The 14,743-nt window shown below is 42.6% G+C and overlaps 1 protein-coding gene across 2 annotated transcripts in view; it reads left to right on the forward strand.

The window, feature by feature from the left end:
- The first annotated feature begins 1,077 nt into the window (after nucleotides 1-1,077).
- PHYHIPL (phytanoyl-CoA 2-hydroxylase interacting protein like) overlaps nucleotides 1,078-14,743 on the forward strand; it is a 77,483-nt gene continuing 63,817 nt past the window's right edge. Inside the window, exons 1-2 of one of the 2 annotated variants that reach the window (XM_083740496.1) lie at nucleotides 1,078-1,143; nucleotides 2,275-2,356. In XM_083740496.1, coding sequence (XP_083596622.1) covers nucleotides 1,093-1,143; nucleotides 2,275-2,356 — 133 coding nt within the window. In that variant the 5' untranslated portion in view covers nucleotides 1,078-1,092. Of the gene's footprint in view, nucleotides 1,144-1,589; nucleotides 1,721-2,274; nucleotides 2,357-14,743 lie in introns of those variants that run through there. The other variant, XM_083740498.1, reaches the window with a different exon arrangement.

A 14,743-nucleotide genomic window follows, 5' to 3' on the forward strand; every position in this document is an offset into this window, starting at 1 on the left:
AAATCCTTTAGTTGTGTTAATTTTAAAAAACCCACAACAGCAACCCCATGTGTCTGTCTTTCAGCCTTTGGCAAATGACTGTTGAAGGTAGGCTCATCAAGACGGAATCCTTTTGCAAGTCAAGGAGATTTCTCTCTCCAAGTGAAAGCACTAGTAGCAGTACAGCAGCAACAAACGTTATTTTCATAGGTGACTTCCAGAAACTCAAATCAAGCCTGGGACTCAAATTCAGCCACTCGGTAGCCATAGAAGCTGATTGAATAGGTAACCTGAAATATGTAGGATATGTAGAATATGTAAGATATGTAGAACCTGGAGCAATGTGTAAAATCATAAGAGTACCTCTGGCCATGGGCAGAGTGTCTTTATCTTATCACTGGCCACACCTTGCCCCACCTCCTTGTAAGCACCAGTGATGCGACTGACCAGAGCATAGGTGACCATCTTCTGCTGTTGTTGCATCTTCTACTGTGTTCTGAAATCAGAGCTGGCCGTTTTAGAAATTAAGATTGCAATCCTGTGTGCATTTACCAGGGAATAATTCCCATTCAACTCATTGGAGCTTAACTTTTGAGTAGACAAATATCAGAACTGCCCTGCAGATCCTAAGTTTGACTCTTAGCATTTCTGTCTAAGGGATCTAAGATTGCAAGCCTTGGAAAGAACTCTTATTTCTGATCTGGAAGAGATGGGATCGAATCCTCTTGGCATTACTGGGCTGCATGGATGCTGGTTAGACTTGGGATACAATTGTGTAAAGCTTCAGTGTATTATACCGGTGGATCTCTATGGCAATCTGAAAGTTGCAAAATAAAACAAGTAGGTCAGACAGACAACACTCTCTCCGTTGGACAGGGAAAGTCTGAGAATTTCATCCAGAAAGAGAAAGTCTATTGGACAAGCCAGTGTTTATTCTCATGCAGTTCAATGTGTGCAGTGGCACAGAGAGTCAGCTGAATATGTGTGCCAAAGAACCATAACAAAGGCCCTTTAATCTTTATAATATTAATGAAGACAGCATCATAGCTGGAAGAGGATGCAAAATAGGGGTTACAGCCTAAAGATGTTCAGTTGCATTACCAGGGACTGGGCATGAGAACATACACTGAGGACGTGAACAGGAGGAAGAGCAGGTGGCAGGAGGTATTTAAGTTATTAATCCTATATGCAAATAGAAATATGCCAATAGAAGTGGGGGAGACTACTTTGGAGGTTGGGAAAACCTATGGAAGGGCCATACTGCGCACTCCTCCCCTCATAATGATTGGCATTTTTACTATGTAGATTGGGTAGGCCATTTAACATATGAAGTATATATAGTTTTAATTGTCAATTTTTCTTGCCACGTTCTGAACCAAAAGGTGGGTTAAAAATCTTTTAGTCAATATACAAGAGCTAGACTGAATTGACCTTTGGTTTCATGGCGATTACTTCAGCTGTCCTAAAAGTGTCTTCTCTCTGGCATGGCCTGACTTTGGATTGGTTTATCACTGGTGACTCCCCATGATGAGAGCCAACCGGGTTTTTTTCTCTCATCTCTGCTCCACCCATGGTTCCCCCCCCCCCCGCCCGGAGGGAGGAAAGTGGGCTGCAGAGAACTCAGCCAGCTAGGATGACACAGAGCACTGGGGAAAGGCATCGCCACCGGGAGCAAGGAAGAGCGGTTGCTTAAGCAGCGGTTGCTTAAGCAGGGGCCAAACAACTGCAGATAAGCCAATGTGTAAGTTCCTGTGGCCTGGGGGGGGGCAAGGAATGAGTGTCAGGAAAATGAGAAGAACTGAGGGATTCCTACCAAAAGGGCAGCCATGATGATGGAGATCCAAGATTGAAGCCAGTGGCAATTTCTTTGGTAGCTTTTTCCCATGCATGCTTATTTTATAAGTCCATCCCACAGTGTTTGCTTGGGACTTTTCACTGCAAGTAAATAAGCATAGTATGCTTATTAGATACAAAGAGATGGGGAAATTAAAAGTGGCAAAAGAAATGTGGCAACAGGACCACGGTTGTCGTCGTCGTGACATTCATGCCTTTTGATTATATCATTATGTTCTCAAAATTGTACTGCTGGAAACTGCTTTCATCCCACCTGCCCCCTGTTGTTTGTAACGCAATGTGATTGTGAATATTCGGTTAAGTAAACAATACTGAATTTATTTGAAATGGACAATTGCAGTCATTTGGACCTGTCTTCCAGATCAGAGTCTGACTCATTACCCTAAAACTGCACCTTTAAAAGAACATGAACACATCAAGTGTGTCTTCTTGTTCCAACAGGAGGGATATTCTCTGAATCTCAGTTCATCAACTTCTCCAGCTGCTCTAGGAGATAGGGAGAGAACTTGCTTCAATGGAATGAGTAAGCTTGACAAACACAAACTGTCTCTTGTTTTGGGGGGAGGTTGTGTTTGAGGGTGTGTGGAATTATTTGTCTTATGAAGAAATGTATAGCAGCCTCTTTATTGCAACGTTCAGATTATTCTCAAGGTCTTATTCTTGCTTCCCTCCACCACTGCCACTTCTATATACCACCTCTGACTGCAGGTGGAGATTTATGCCATTCAAGAGTAGAATGTTACGGAGATGGATTTTGGCCTGGTCTCCACCACGAAATACTAGTTTTCTATGTGCAAAGATACTTTTTTAAAAAATAATTATGGAGGAGCTGTGTGATCTTCTGCCCACCCCCAGCACTCTCAATTCATGCAGCCTGGTGGGATGATCACTTTATGCATTATACAGCATTATTATTATTTATTGATTTTAAATCGCAGTGCAATCCTCTGCAGGTCTACTCAGACCTGTCCCCTCTGAGTTCAATGGGACTTTCTCCCTGGTAAGCATGCTTACGATTACAGGCTTAGTAAATGTGTGACTGAGATGGTTTTGGAATGAAGGAACGCCCGGGCTCATAGCACATGCCCTTAGCCACTACACTGCACCAGCTCTGAGAAATTATATTATTAGACTCAAGCATTTGAAGGAGCTTTTATTTCTTTTCAGACAAGTCCTGGGTGGCCACTGATGTGTTGCAACATGAAAAACGGGCTAGCACTTACGCAGTAATTGTAATATGGAACATTTTGCAGTATTTAGTTATATTATTAACTTGAGGACCTTTCATTTTCTGCGTGTGAAATTCAAGTGTCTGAAGAATTAATTTCCAGCCACTAATGTGGGTCAGCTTTTGTACATTTAAATTACTTTGCATTTAGTTCTCCATAGGGTTTTTTATTATTATACTACAGCGCTACTTTTTAAACTTTTTTATTATTATTGGTGACCTCCAGTGACTTGACTAATGGTTGTTGCGGGGCATGGATAACAGTGTAATCAGCAATATGACAGGCTATGGGCAGCTTGATCTACAGCCAGCGGTCAGAGCATTGAGTCTGGAGCAAATTTCCCTTGAAATAAATTAGGGCTAAGTGGGCTTTAATCCAAGCATCCTGGTCGAACAGGACTATGGACCACAGACATAGTTCTTGAACATAGATTGCATACCAGAAATGGGAGCCTGGATTCCTGAGGGGTATGTTCTAAGGTATGGCATGTGGTAATTAACCATGTTGGATTCAGTTCCTGCTAACTCAGTGGAGCAAGGCCTAGGGAGAGAGACCAGTTTTCAGCCATTAATGGTGGCAGGCAATAAGCAAAGGGCAAGCCTGCTCTGGAAGCTTTTTATAGGGATTCTGGCTTTGTCACATGACTTGATGTAGCCTATTGCTGCTCAAGAGACTCTTGCGCTGTCTTGAATGAATGATGGCAACCTCTAGGTTCAGAGACGGTGTGCTGCTGTGGTACCAGATGCCAGGAACAACAACAGTAGAGGGCTGTTGCCTTCATGTCTTGCTTGTGAGTTTCCCATAGGAACATTGGTCTAATCCAGCATGGCTCGTCTTTGTTATTATGACAGGTTATCCCAGCTTTCTTCAACCTGGTGCCCCACTCCCATCAACCACCATGGCTGTCGATTGGGATAATGGGAACTGGAGGCCAAACCTTCTGAATGGCACCACATTGCAGAAGGCTGTGTTACCCTTTGTCTAAGAGGTTGGTGTTAGCTTGACAGGTTCTCGACCTTGCATCCCTTAGGCACAGGCTCAGATGGAGGACTGAGTCATGCCACCAGATTCCTTGCAACTTATAAGACTAAAGATACCAGAATATTTTATCCCCCACTTTGATAACTGAAGACTAATGCCTCCTTGTAGTGCATTGTAATCTTTGTTCTAAACCTGGTTTGAGAATTTGTCTTCTGCAGATGCTGTATATTTTTTAAAATCATTTATAGCGGTGGAACGATAATTTGATGAACACAAATAGATGTATTATAATTACTGAATATGCATTGGAGTAATGCACAAGACCCAAGTCATTAAATTTTCATTACGAATGTATAAATTGGGGAAACGATCAGATTTGTTTCTAGAAATGTAATGCCTGCCAGGTCACAGACTAGCAGAGGGATGCATAAAGGTGGAGATGAGCTTAAAAGCTTGTGTGTGGGATCTGAGATGAAGAAAAATGAGGGAGGGAGAAGAGTGTAAGAAAAGGTAGCACCATGTTGTAGTAATGAATACTTTCATATAAAGAATTGGCTTATTCTAGTGATTAACAGATTCATTATGTGGTGCTAAATATCGAGCTCCTCCAGACAACCTATTTATTGAGCATTCAGCCTGATGTGCTTGTACAAAGTTTATCTGCAGGTTAGGTTATATCCAGTCTTCATTGTGTATTTGTTGTGCTTTGTTTATGGGGAGGTTATATGGCAGGGTATTCATCTTGATTTGCTCTGGAGATGTTTATATGTCATCCTGTTAATCATTCATTCATTCCACACTTTTCAATGCCTTTCCCGGTCACTTTCCAAGCTGCAAAAGGCCAGTTTCTTTTTTTAAAGTGGATTTTGTTTGCACTGCGGTGAAAGAGTACTTTAAATCCACTTTAATTGCACAAAGTTCCTGTTATGTGCTTGAAACCCTCCTGCAAAATACTGACAGTCTGGAGTATCTCAGTTTTATTTTGTTTAAACCCTAGTCCTCATGGATTCTGGAGAACATTTTGAAGATGGTACCACTTAGGTTGAGAGCCAGTATACCCTTGAATGCCGCTTGTAGTGGAGAACTGTTGTCTTCATTTCTTGGTTGTGGGCTTCCTGATGATGTTGTTATCTGGTTGGCTACTGCTTAGAGTGGGGTGCTAGACAGATGGGACCTTATTCTGATCCTCCAAGTTTCTTCTGGTGCTCTCATCGTCTTTGCTCATGGCTGCTGATAATTCTCTGCAGATACAGCCCTAATGATCATTAAAACTTTCATTCAGCATTTCTTGATTTATCATTCTTGCTCTGTGCTAGAAAGCATCTTGAGACCAAGATGTAAAATTAATTACAGGCTTGGCAGGCAAAGTGAGGACGTTTGCTTCTAATAAGGGAAACAATTTACTGGGAATCTCACCTGTGTAAGCCACTTCAATTTGAACAGGAGTTGCGTCAGAGTACAGCTGTAGATCTCCAGTTCGTTTCAATTAAGCTTGTTCAGAGGAATCTGATAAATTGTGCCCAACTCTCTCTTTTCTATGTGTTAACGTTTTAAGATTAGCTAATTGAACCTCAGTACATTTGAAACTGCTGTGTGACTATGGTAACTCATTGCTTAGTTTAATTAAACGCTACACAGAGACACGCACATACTTGTACATGATTTTGTGTGAATTTTTCTTCCCCAGCTCATAAATTATTTCTCATACAGACGATGACAAATTTTGGTAGGACTTCAGACTCTGATGCCAGTAGAAATACCTAGGCTTGCATTGGGAACTTTGGCTTTATGTCGGGTTGATCACCCAGTAATATTGCAGTCTGGCTGAGCATTCGAAATAAGCTTGAGAATACGCACCATAAATTCCAAGTGTGAATAAATAAATAATATTTGCAATGTGTGTAACCTTTAGAACTTTCTAGCTTAGATACTCTTCAACTTAGATCCAGCTTCTCCTTGTGTAGCTCTGGATAGCATTCATGGAATTCCCCACAGTCTCTGATACAGGCATTGACCACACTTGCTTCATATAGAACTTCACATTGCTGAAACAGAATGTCCTGTAGCAAATGTTCTTGCCTCTCCCTCATAATACAGTGGTACCTCAGGTTACATATGCTTCAGGTTACATACGCTTCAGGTTACAGACTCCGCTAACCCAGAAATAGTGCTTCAGGTTAAGAACTTTGCTTCAGGATGAGAACAGAAATTGTGCTCCGGCGGTGCAGCAGCAGCAGGAGGCCCCGTAAGCTAAAGTGGTGCTTCAGGTTAAGAACAGTTTCAGGTTAAGAACGGAACGAATTAAGTACTTAATCCGAGGTACCACTGTATTTAGGTGCACTTACACCATGTTGTTACATCATTACATGGTATGTTTTCCTATTGGTAGGTAGCACTGAGTTGGGTGAAGAAGTACAGGTGATGATGTCAGGTGTGGTGGATGTTCCAAAATGTTACAGAGGAGAAGGTGGAGAACTTGATAGGGATGGCCATTTGTGTCACTAGTCCCATGTTCATTGTAATGCCGAGGCGGTGAACCCTGAGGCCCTCCAGATGGCGAGGGACTACAACTCCCATCATACCTGACCAGTGTTGGGTTGATGGGAGCTGGAGTCAAACATCTGGAGAGTAACAGATGTAGTTACTGGAGAGTAACAGATATGTAGTTCTACCCTTAGCATCAAACGTATCCATTCTTAAGGAAATCAGCCCTGAGTTCTCACTGGAAGGAGAGATCGTGAAGCTGAGGCTCCAATACTTTGGCCACCTCATGAGAAGAGAAGACTCCCTGGAAAAGACCCTGATGTTGGGAAAGATTGAGGGCACAAGAAGAAGGGGTCAACAGAGGATGAGATGGTTGGACAGTGTTCTCGAAGCTACAAACATGAGTCTGAGCAAACTGCGGGAGGCAGTGGAAGACAGAAGTGCCTGGCGTGCTCTGGTCCATGGGGTCACGAAGAGTCGGACACAACTAAACGTCTAAACAACAACACCCTTAGCATCAATGCTACTATGGGATAGCTCAGTTGGTAGAGCGTGGCACTCATAATCTCAGGGTCATAGGTTCGAGTGTCACATTGGGAGAAAGATTCCTGCATTGCAGAGGGTTGGACTAGATGACCTTCATGGTCCCTTGCAACTCTATGATTCTATGATACCATAGCTTCAGGTCCTCCTAAAACATTACACTACAAAATAATCACCTCGGACTAAGTTTTCTCCCACCTCAAGAACGTGAACCTAACCTCTTTTCAAAGACTTGTGCTGTATCAAAGCATTTATTTGGAACATTTTTATTTGATTTTTGGGCTTGAGTCAGCTAAGATAAACTGCTATAGTGGGAACTGTACAGTTTTGCTGTGGGTATTTTATGCCTGGATTCCTTCCTTCCTGTCGTGTGTTTTTTTAAAAATAAAATAAAAAAGAGTAAAAGAAAAACTGCAGGTGAATACTTGTTACTACATGTTTTAGGGAGTTCAATAAAATATAGTCCTTGGAGCAGAATAAAGTACGTTTAGGTTTCCTAAAGGTAGCACTACACTGCTCTACTGCTGCCTCAAAAAGCCTGCAGGGCTTTTGACCCATCAAGCCAAAAGGAGCTCTCTAGTCTTGTATATAGTGGTCCAAGGAGGCTCAGCTTTTTATCTTTCTTTCTTTCTTTTTGAGACTATAAAAAGATTGAGTATTTCTAAGTGGCTGAGAGACCACCATCTTGACTGTGCTTTCAGTTAACCTGAACAACATGGGTGTCACGTCACACAGCTCAGTTTGGGTGCTATGTTGCAGTACAAAGGAAATGTAAGGGTTTTTTTAATAAACAAAAGCTACTGTCTAGTGTATACACTTAGGTATCACTTTATGAATGTTCACTAGGTGAAAATTCACTTATCCAAGCATGAAGAATTAGTACCCAAACCTCCCTATTCACACTGAGGATTCAGATATCCAAACAAAGGGCTTTTTTTTTTTTTTTACTTGTTTGCCTTTTGCTGGTTGGCTGAGGAACAAACAGAGGGAAGGAGGGGGAGCAATGAGACAAATCGGAGCATGTTTTTCAGCATTTCCTGGGTGGGGTTTGTTTGTTTTTTCTTGGGGGTGGGACAAAACTCCGTGGTTGGGAATGCATTGGAATTTTCCCCATAGGAATCAGTGGAAATTGTGGACTTACTATGTGAACAGTCACCTAATGAATGCCTTTCAGGGAACACATTGTGTTCAGTAAGCATGACCCCTCCATGTACAAAGAAATAAACACCAGTGAGAGCAGCACATTGGCTCTGTGTGTTTACACTGCCTCAGCCCTCTCCCTCTATCTCCCACTAAGCAGCAGAGACACGACTGACTGGAGGTTGGGTGAGCAATGCTACCATACCATGCTGCCCACTGCTGCTATTAACACACCTATTCTCCTATTCTTCTAATGTAAACATAACAGTGAAAATTCTCTATTGTATCTAGAAAGCTTTTCTATCCTGACGTTTAAAAAACAATTCACACCAAAGCTTCCTCTTCTTCTAATTTCAAGAGCCATCCATGAAACACTGGGTGGGTTAAAATCTGACAGATCATCATTATGCAAGCAATAAATTAATATTATTATTATTATTTTAAAAATGGGTGTTTTGTATTCAGGTGGCAGCATACAAATAAAAGTTCGCTGTCTGCCTAGGCTTCATTCTTCAGAACTAGAAATTATCACCTTGCACAACCTTTCTAAAGATGTTTGAGCCTTAGGCTTAAGTACCTGAATGTCAGAATGAATAGAGATCTGGATAGCCAACTTATTGCTCAAGGTGGAAAACAGTACAGTGAGCAAAAGCAGAAAGAGTGCTACAAGAGAATTCATGGGATGGGCATGGGGTAGCAAGCTTTGGAAGTAAGAGTTTCATTACTATTCAAAATGATTTCCTTGGTAGTTTACATAAGAGTTTTCAGAAATACAAACAGAAGTGATCAGGGATGTGCTTAGGAAAAGCAAATAAAAGGGTGTTGGAGTTCATTAAAAAGTTTGACACAGTCTTGGGGAATTATGCCGTGTCTGTGTGGTGAGCATATGAGTATGCATGAATGCTTGTGTCTTAGTTTACATTCTGCTGCCTCACGTATGGCAAAAGGGGAAGCTATTGATAAAGGTAAAGGTAAAGGGACCCCTCACCATTAGGTCCAGTCATGACTGACTCTGGGGTTGCGGCGCTCATCTCGCTTTAGTGGCCGAGCGTACAGCTTCCGGGTCATGTGGCCAGCATGACTAAGCCACTTCTGGCAAACCAGAGCAGCGCACGGAAACACTGTTTACCTTCCCGCCGGAGTGGTACCTATTTATCTACTTGTACTTTGATGTGCTCTCAAACTGCTAGGTTGGCAGGAGCAGAGACCGAGTAACGGGAGCTCACCCCATCGCTGACCTTCTGATCAGCAAGTCCTAGGCTCTGTGGTTTAACCCACAGCGCCACCTGCATCCCTAAGCTATTGATAAGTTGAACCAATAGGCACTTTCAGCTGAAAGGCTGTTGCCTGGAACTGATGGGAGTTGTAGTCTAACTACAACTGGTTGGTATCCTATTGACTACTCCTGAATGGGGAAACTATTGACAACAAGTTGAACCAGTAAGAGCTTTCAGCTGAGGTGTGTAGCTTCTAATAAAATAATCACAACCGCAACCACCTCCCTGATTTGGAAACTGAGGCACTTCAGGGCTATAAGATTTCCAGAGAGTAGGAAAGTACTATTAGTGATCCCTCTGATCTGGCATTCCCCCTTGGCAGAAACAATAAGGGGATGACTTATTCGTCACATACGTAGGTATTTGGACTGACAGCCTTGCTGGATCAGAATCAAATTTCTCCTGCCCCAACCTTTGGTTTCCAACAGTGACCAGGCAGATGCCTCTGTGAAGGGTTGTGGCAAAGACAACAGCCTTCCCTTGTTTGTCTGTAGCAACTTGCACTTGGATGTATCTGAACATGGCAGCTCCGTTCAGCTGTAATGGCTGATAGCCATTGATGGACTTCACTGTGATTAATGATAGTGAGAGAGAAAATAAAGTATTCCATTAACAGGTTCATGAAGTGGAATAGTCTAGAGGAACACCAGCAAAAAATTGAAACCTAGCAGGGGTTGGCTTTGGTTTTTCAAAATTCAGCAGTTCCCCGTGTGAGGCTTGCTCCACTTCTCACCTAGCATTCTGCTCAGAGCCAGTGTGGTGTAGTGGTTAAGAGCGGTAGTGTCGTAATCTGGGGAACCGGGTTCGCATCTCCGCTCCTCCACATGCAGCTGCTGGGTGACCTTGGGCCAGTCACGCTTCTTTGAAGTCTCTCAGCCCCACTCACCTCACAGAGTGTTTGTTGTGGGGGAGGAATGGAAAGGAGAATGTTAGCCGCTTTGAGACTCCTTAAAGGGAGTGAAAGGCGGGATATCAAATCCAAACTCTTCTTCTTCTTCTGCTCAATTCACCACTTCATAGTTGCAATGCCCTGTGGCGCCCCCTAGGCCCAGGGCCCAGCGCAGCAGAATCCACCTCTGAGCCCAGTGTAGCAACTGTTTTAAAATTAAGTTGTGGAGTTGCACAGTATTCATAGCAACGTTTATTCTACGCATCGTGTTTTATAAGCTTTGCAGCAGCAAATATTACACCTTTAGATGAATAACTTGTTTTGTTTTAATTAGGGTACCGAGTTATTTTAATGTCCCAGGAGGTGTTCATGTGTGCATCTGTGTGCAGTGTGCATATGTTTGCTGCAAGAGTCCTGCTTTCATGTTGTGGTAGTTTTAGCATGCCGGAATCTGGAGAACTTCTACCTGCCTTATTAGCAATTATTCAGCCTCTTTCTCCACAGACTGACCCGTCTCTACACTTTCGTACAATAAGACCCAGTGAGCTGCACAAAATGTCTCATTACCTGTTTGGGGGTCCATGAGGAACACATATGCTGGATTTCTCCAGGTTGCACTCTGGTCCCACATGCATGCACATCTGACTGCTTGAGCTGTACCAAAGACAACTCCCAAATATGTCCAGTCTCATGTTGCACCTTACTGCTACAGAAGCACAAATGTTCTCTTTTTTATTTTTCATTTTGGAGATGTGACCTTCATCTGCCTTCTAGCAATCTTCAGACTGCCTCCCGTGTGTATTCTCTCTCTCTCTCTCTCTCTCTCTCTCTCTCTCTGTGTGTGTGTGTGTGTGTGTGTGAAGTTAGCACTGACAATCTCACTGCTGCCTGCCTGTGCATCATCAGGTCACTGCCAAAAGCAGTTCGAATGCAGTTCGAGAGACAGGCTTGCTATTTCAAATTCCATCTAGGGGAGTCGGGTTGGCAAAGATCTCTGCCCCCCACCTCACCCCCGGTCTCTGTTTCTTCGTCTCATATGTGTGAGTAGGAAAGTCTGAGCAAGGTCTAAAAGTTCACTTGGATATATTCTGTGGCAGTTTTGAATAAGGGATTCCTCCCAGGATATACAGCCAGTTTTCTTAGGATAAATTAACTCCATTTGAAGTGGCAACTTAAAAAGTGTAGTACATCCTTTAGCCTTCACATTTTCTAACCCACCCAGACAAATGCAGTCCTGTAGGGACATGACATGGGCAGAGCTAAGGGGGAGGGCAGGGGGCAACTTCCCCCCTAAATAAATACAAATCAATACAAATATAAGGTTCTGCCCCCTGGGCTATGCCCATGAGACATGATATATTCTTACCTCTGCCTGGGATTTGTGGGGGGAAGTGGCTCTCAGACATGAACTCAATGGGACTTACTCCTAAGTAAATATACTTCCTGCATTTTTTCACCTGATCCTTTTTATCAGACATTTGGATTGCATTTCGAAACCCACGTATCTGTGACGCTTACTTCTCAGCAGTTATGTCTAGGGTTGCCCTGTTAAGGAGCAAGTTGTACACACCATGAACTCCTGCTGTCTGAGTCGTCATCCTCCTCCAAACTGTCACCCCCTTTAAGCCGCTAGGAGCTCAGATGACTGAGCAGCAGAGCAATCTCCCTCAGCAAATCTTCTCCCACTGGAATCACGCCCCATATAACATTATATACAGGATTTAAGATGCACTTTGCAAATATCTGTGCACTTTGCATTTTGCAAACATCCGTGCTGTAAATGAACTCATCAATATTAACAATTTCCCGGGCAAAGAGAAATAATTAATCATTTATCTGGAATTCATTTTGCACACCACTTGTTTTCCAATCTTGTATTTGTTGGTTTGCATTTTTATGGGAAGATCGTTTTATTGCTGCTATGAATGTATTTATGGACTTCGCCGGCTTGTGACGTAAACAGTGACCGGTGGGTGGAAGGGTTTTACAAGAGGTGGCACAAAACTGTGAAAGGATGTCCTGATCCTTTGTTTTGGAGCTCAACTTGTTCACTTCACCCAGACTTGCTGTTACATAATGTCACATTACATAAGCAAGAACGGTGTAATTTGCATAATCGTCAACCCTGTAATTTGGTGGATACAATTGGCAGATCTTTCTCAAATGCCCAGGGCTAGAAATTTACTGTGACGGCTGGAAACTGATTGTTGGCTTAGGATTCATTATTAATATTGATGAGTAGTGCAGAAGAGTGGTCAGATGTCGCCATTAATTTCTGAAAATAGAATCAAGGCATTTTTAAAATGGTCATTCAAATGCAACGTGTGTTGTTGAAATGCAGCAATATACTGGCGAGTGCCACTCATTGTCAGTTTGATGGGCTTGTGTCCTTATACAGAATTAAAGAGAAAAGTAGTGTTAATGATTTGATATTTTGCACCTGCTACCTTGCGTGGTGTGGAGCTGCTGTCTGTCTCTCCTGTCATCAAAAGTAGGCTTGTGGTGGCGTTTCACCTCTCGCCAGTGGATCGTCTCTCAATACCACTCAGAACTGATGCCTCAGTTACCAGAATGGTGTGGGAGCAATTTCCTCCATGTCTAGTCCCTTTAGTAATGTCTTTAAGGAACCACATCATTTGACTAAATTATGCAGTTGTTTCTTACAGATGTTACATGGGTGGTATAGGAACATGATTTATTTTGGGCAAGAGTTAAGCATGGACACTGAAAGTAGCAGAGCTTAAAAACACTTTAGTCTGATTGTGCCCAAGGTAAACTATCATTCAAGTCTTTTTACACAGGGTAATGTATAGCTTTTGGTAATAATATATTTCTGTGAAGTGTTTAACTTCATGAAATGGCTACCCACAGCATTCACACTTAGAAACCCAAGTCGGGCTCTTGGAAAAGGACTTAATGTCGGTTTCACAATGAACAAAGAGCCTGCTGTTTAATTAATTGGGTCTAATTGAGAGCTTTCACATATTAGTGATCAGTGAACTGTAATTGATAAAGCTACACCTCAAAGCCTTTACAATTGCCAATTGCATGTTCTTGTGAGGTTGCATCCTATGTGTATGTGTGGGAGGGGGTGGGGGTGGGTTCTGTTAAAGCGGTCAACTAACTTTTTCTGGCTAATTAAATCAGTTGACATTTGCTTCATCCAGACAATTGCTTTCACCTGGGAAATGGCACCCAAATTCACAGAAATAAGTAGCTTAATAAGGTACCTGGGGCAAAAGGGTAATGCACTAACTAAAGGCCATACTGTAAACCTTAATGCATTCACCAAGCAGTAGAGCTCATCTATTTCCTTTGCTTGCTCTTGCACATGTGTGTACCCGGAAATCTTCCATGGGTAATTACGAGTTGGCTGGCTGATGGAAGGTTTTGGAGTATTTTTTTTAAGTCAATTAACAGCCTCACTTTTAACTGATTATTTAATTCGGCAGGAAATTATATTGATCTAGGAGATATTTTGAGACTACTTAATGGAGATGGAAAATATTCCCTTGGTTAAATAACAATAAATCCTTTACTGACAGAGAACATCATATTAACCCCATTGACTGTATCCAGGGATGTCAAACATAGATGGTTTGCAGCAATGCTGCCTTGTGCAGAGTACCGGCCAACAAGGGACAGCCCCAATTAAAAATCTTGATTAATTACAGCCCAAGATTTAGAGGTTCCTCAAAAGCTTGTTAAGGAAAGGTTCAGCCGTGGCAAACAAATGAAATAAGTGGAGGAGGCAAAGCACATGTAATGGCAGTGGCAAATCTCAGTTCTCAACAAATTTCCCTGTTAGAGGAGGTTTGCTGGCAATTAGATACTTCTGGAGACCGCTCTGCTCTTAAATAGCAGTGACTACGAATGCCGTTTCCCATCTTGGTTTGTGATAAAGGCTGCACATCTGCAAGACTTTGGTCTTTCAGAGTTCAGGGTTGCCCTGTGCAAGACCAAAATTCAGCTCCCCTCTCACCTTCTATTCTGCTCAATTCGCTATGCCATAGTTGTGATGCCCTGCGGCATCCTCTAGGCTCAGCACCCAGCACAGCAGAACCAGACACGCTTCCCCAAATCATGCCTCTGTCCTCCTTTTTGGAGAGGGGGGAAATTGATGTTGTTTCACCTTCTGTAAATTCTAGGATTGGCTACGGTAATGAACTCTCTTTGGGGTTCCCCTTGAAGACCTCTGTGATGCTTCTTCGAGTTGCTTCTTGTTGAAGAGGGGGAGCATATTAGACGCCTATTTTATGGCAACTGCACTGGGTTGCTTGCTAGTTTCTTGGTCTAGTTTAAGTTGCTTCCATTTAAAGCCCTTCAGGTCCTGAGACAAACATGTAAGACAGTTTTTTTCCTCTTCA

This window comes from Podarcis gaigeae (assembly GCF_964106915.1).
Source record: "Podarcis gaigeae genome assembly, chromosome: 5".
NCBI lineage: Eukaryota > Metazoa > Chordata > Lepidosauria > Squamata > Lacertidae > Podarcis > Podarcis gaigeae.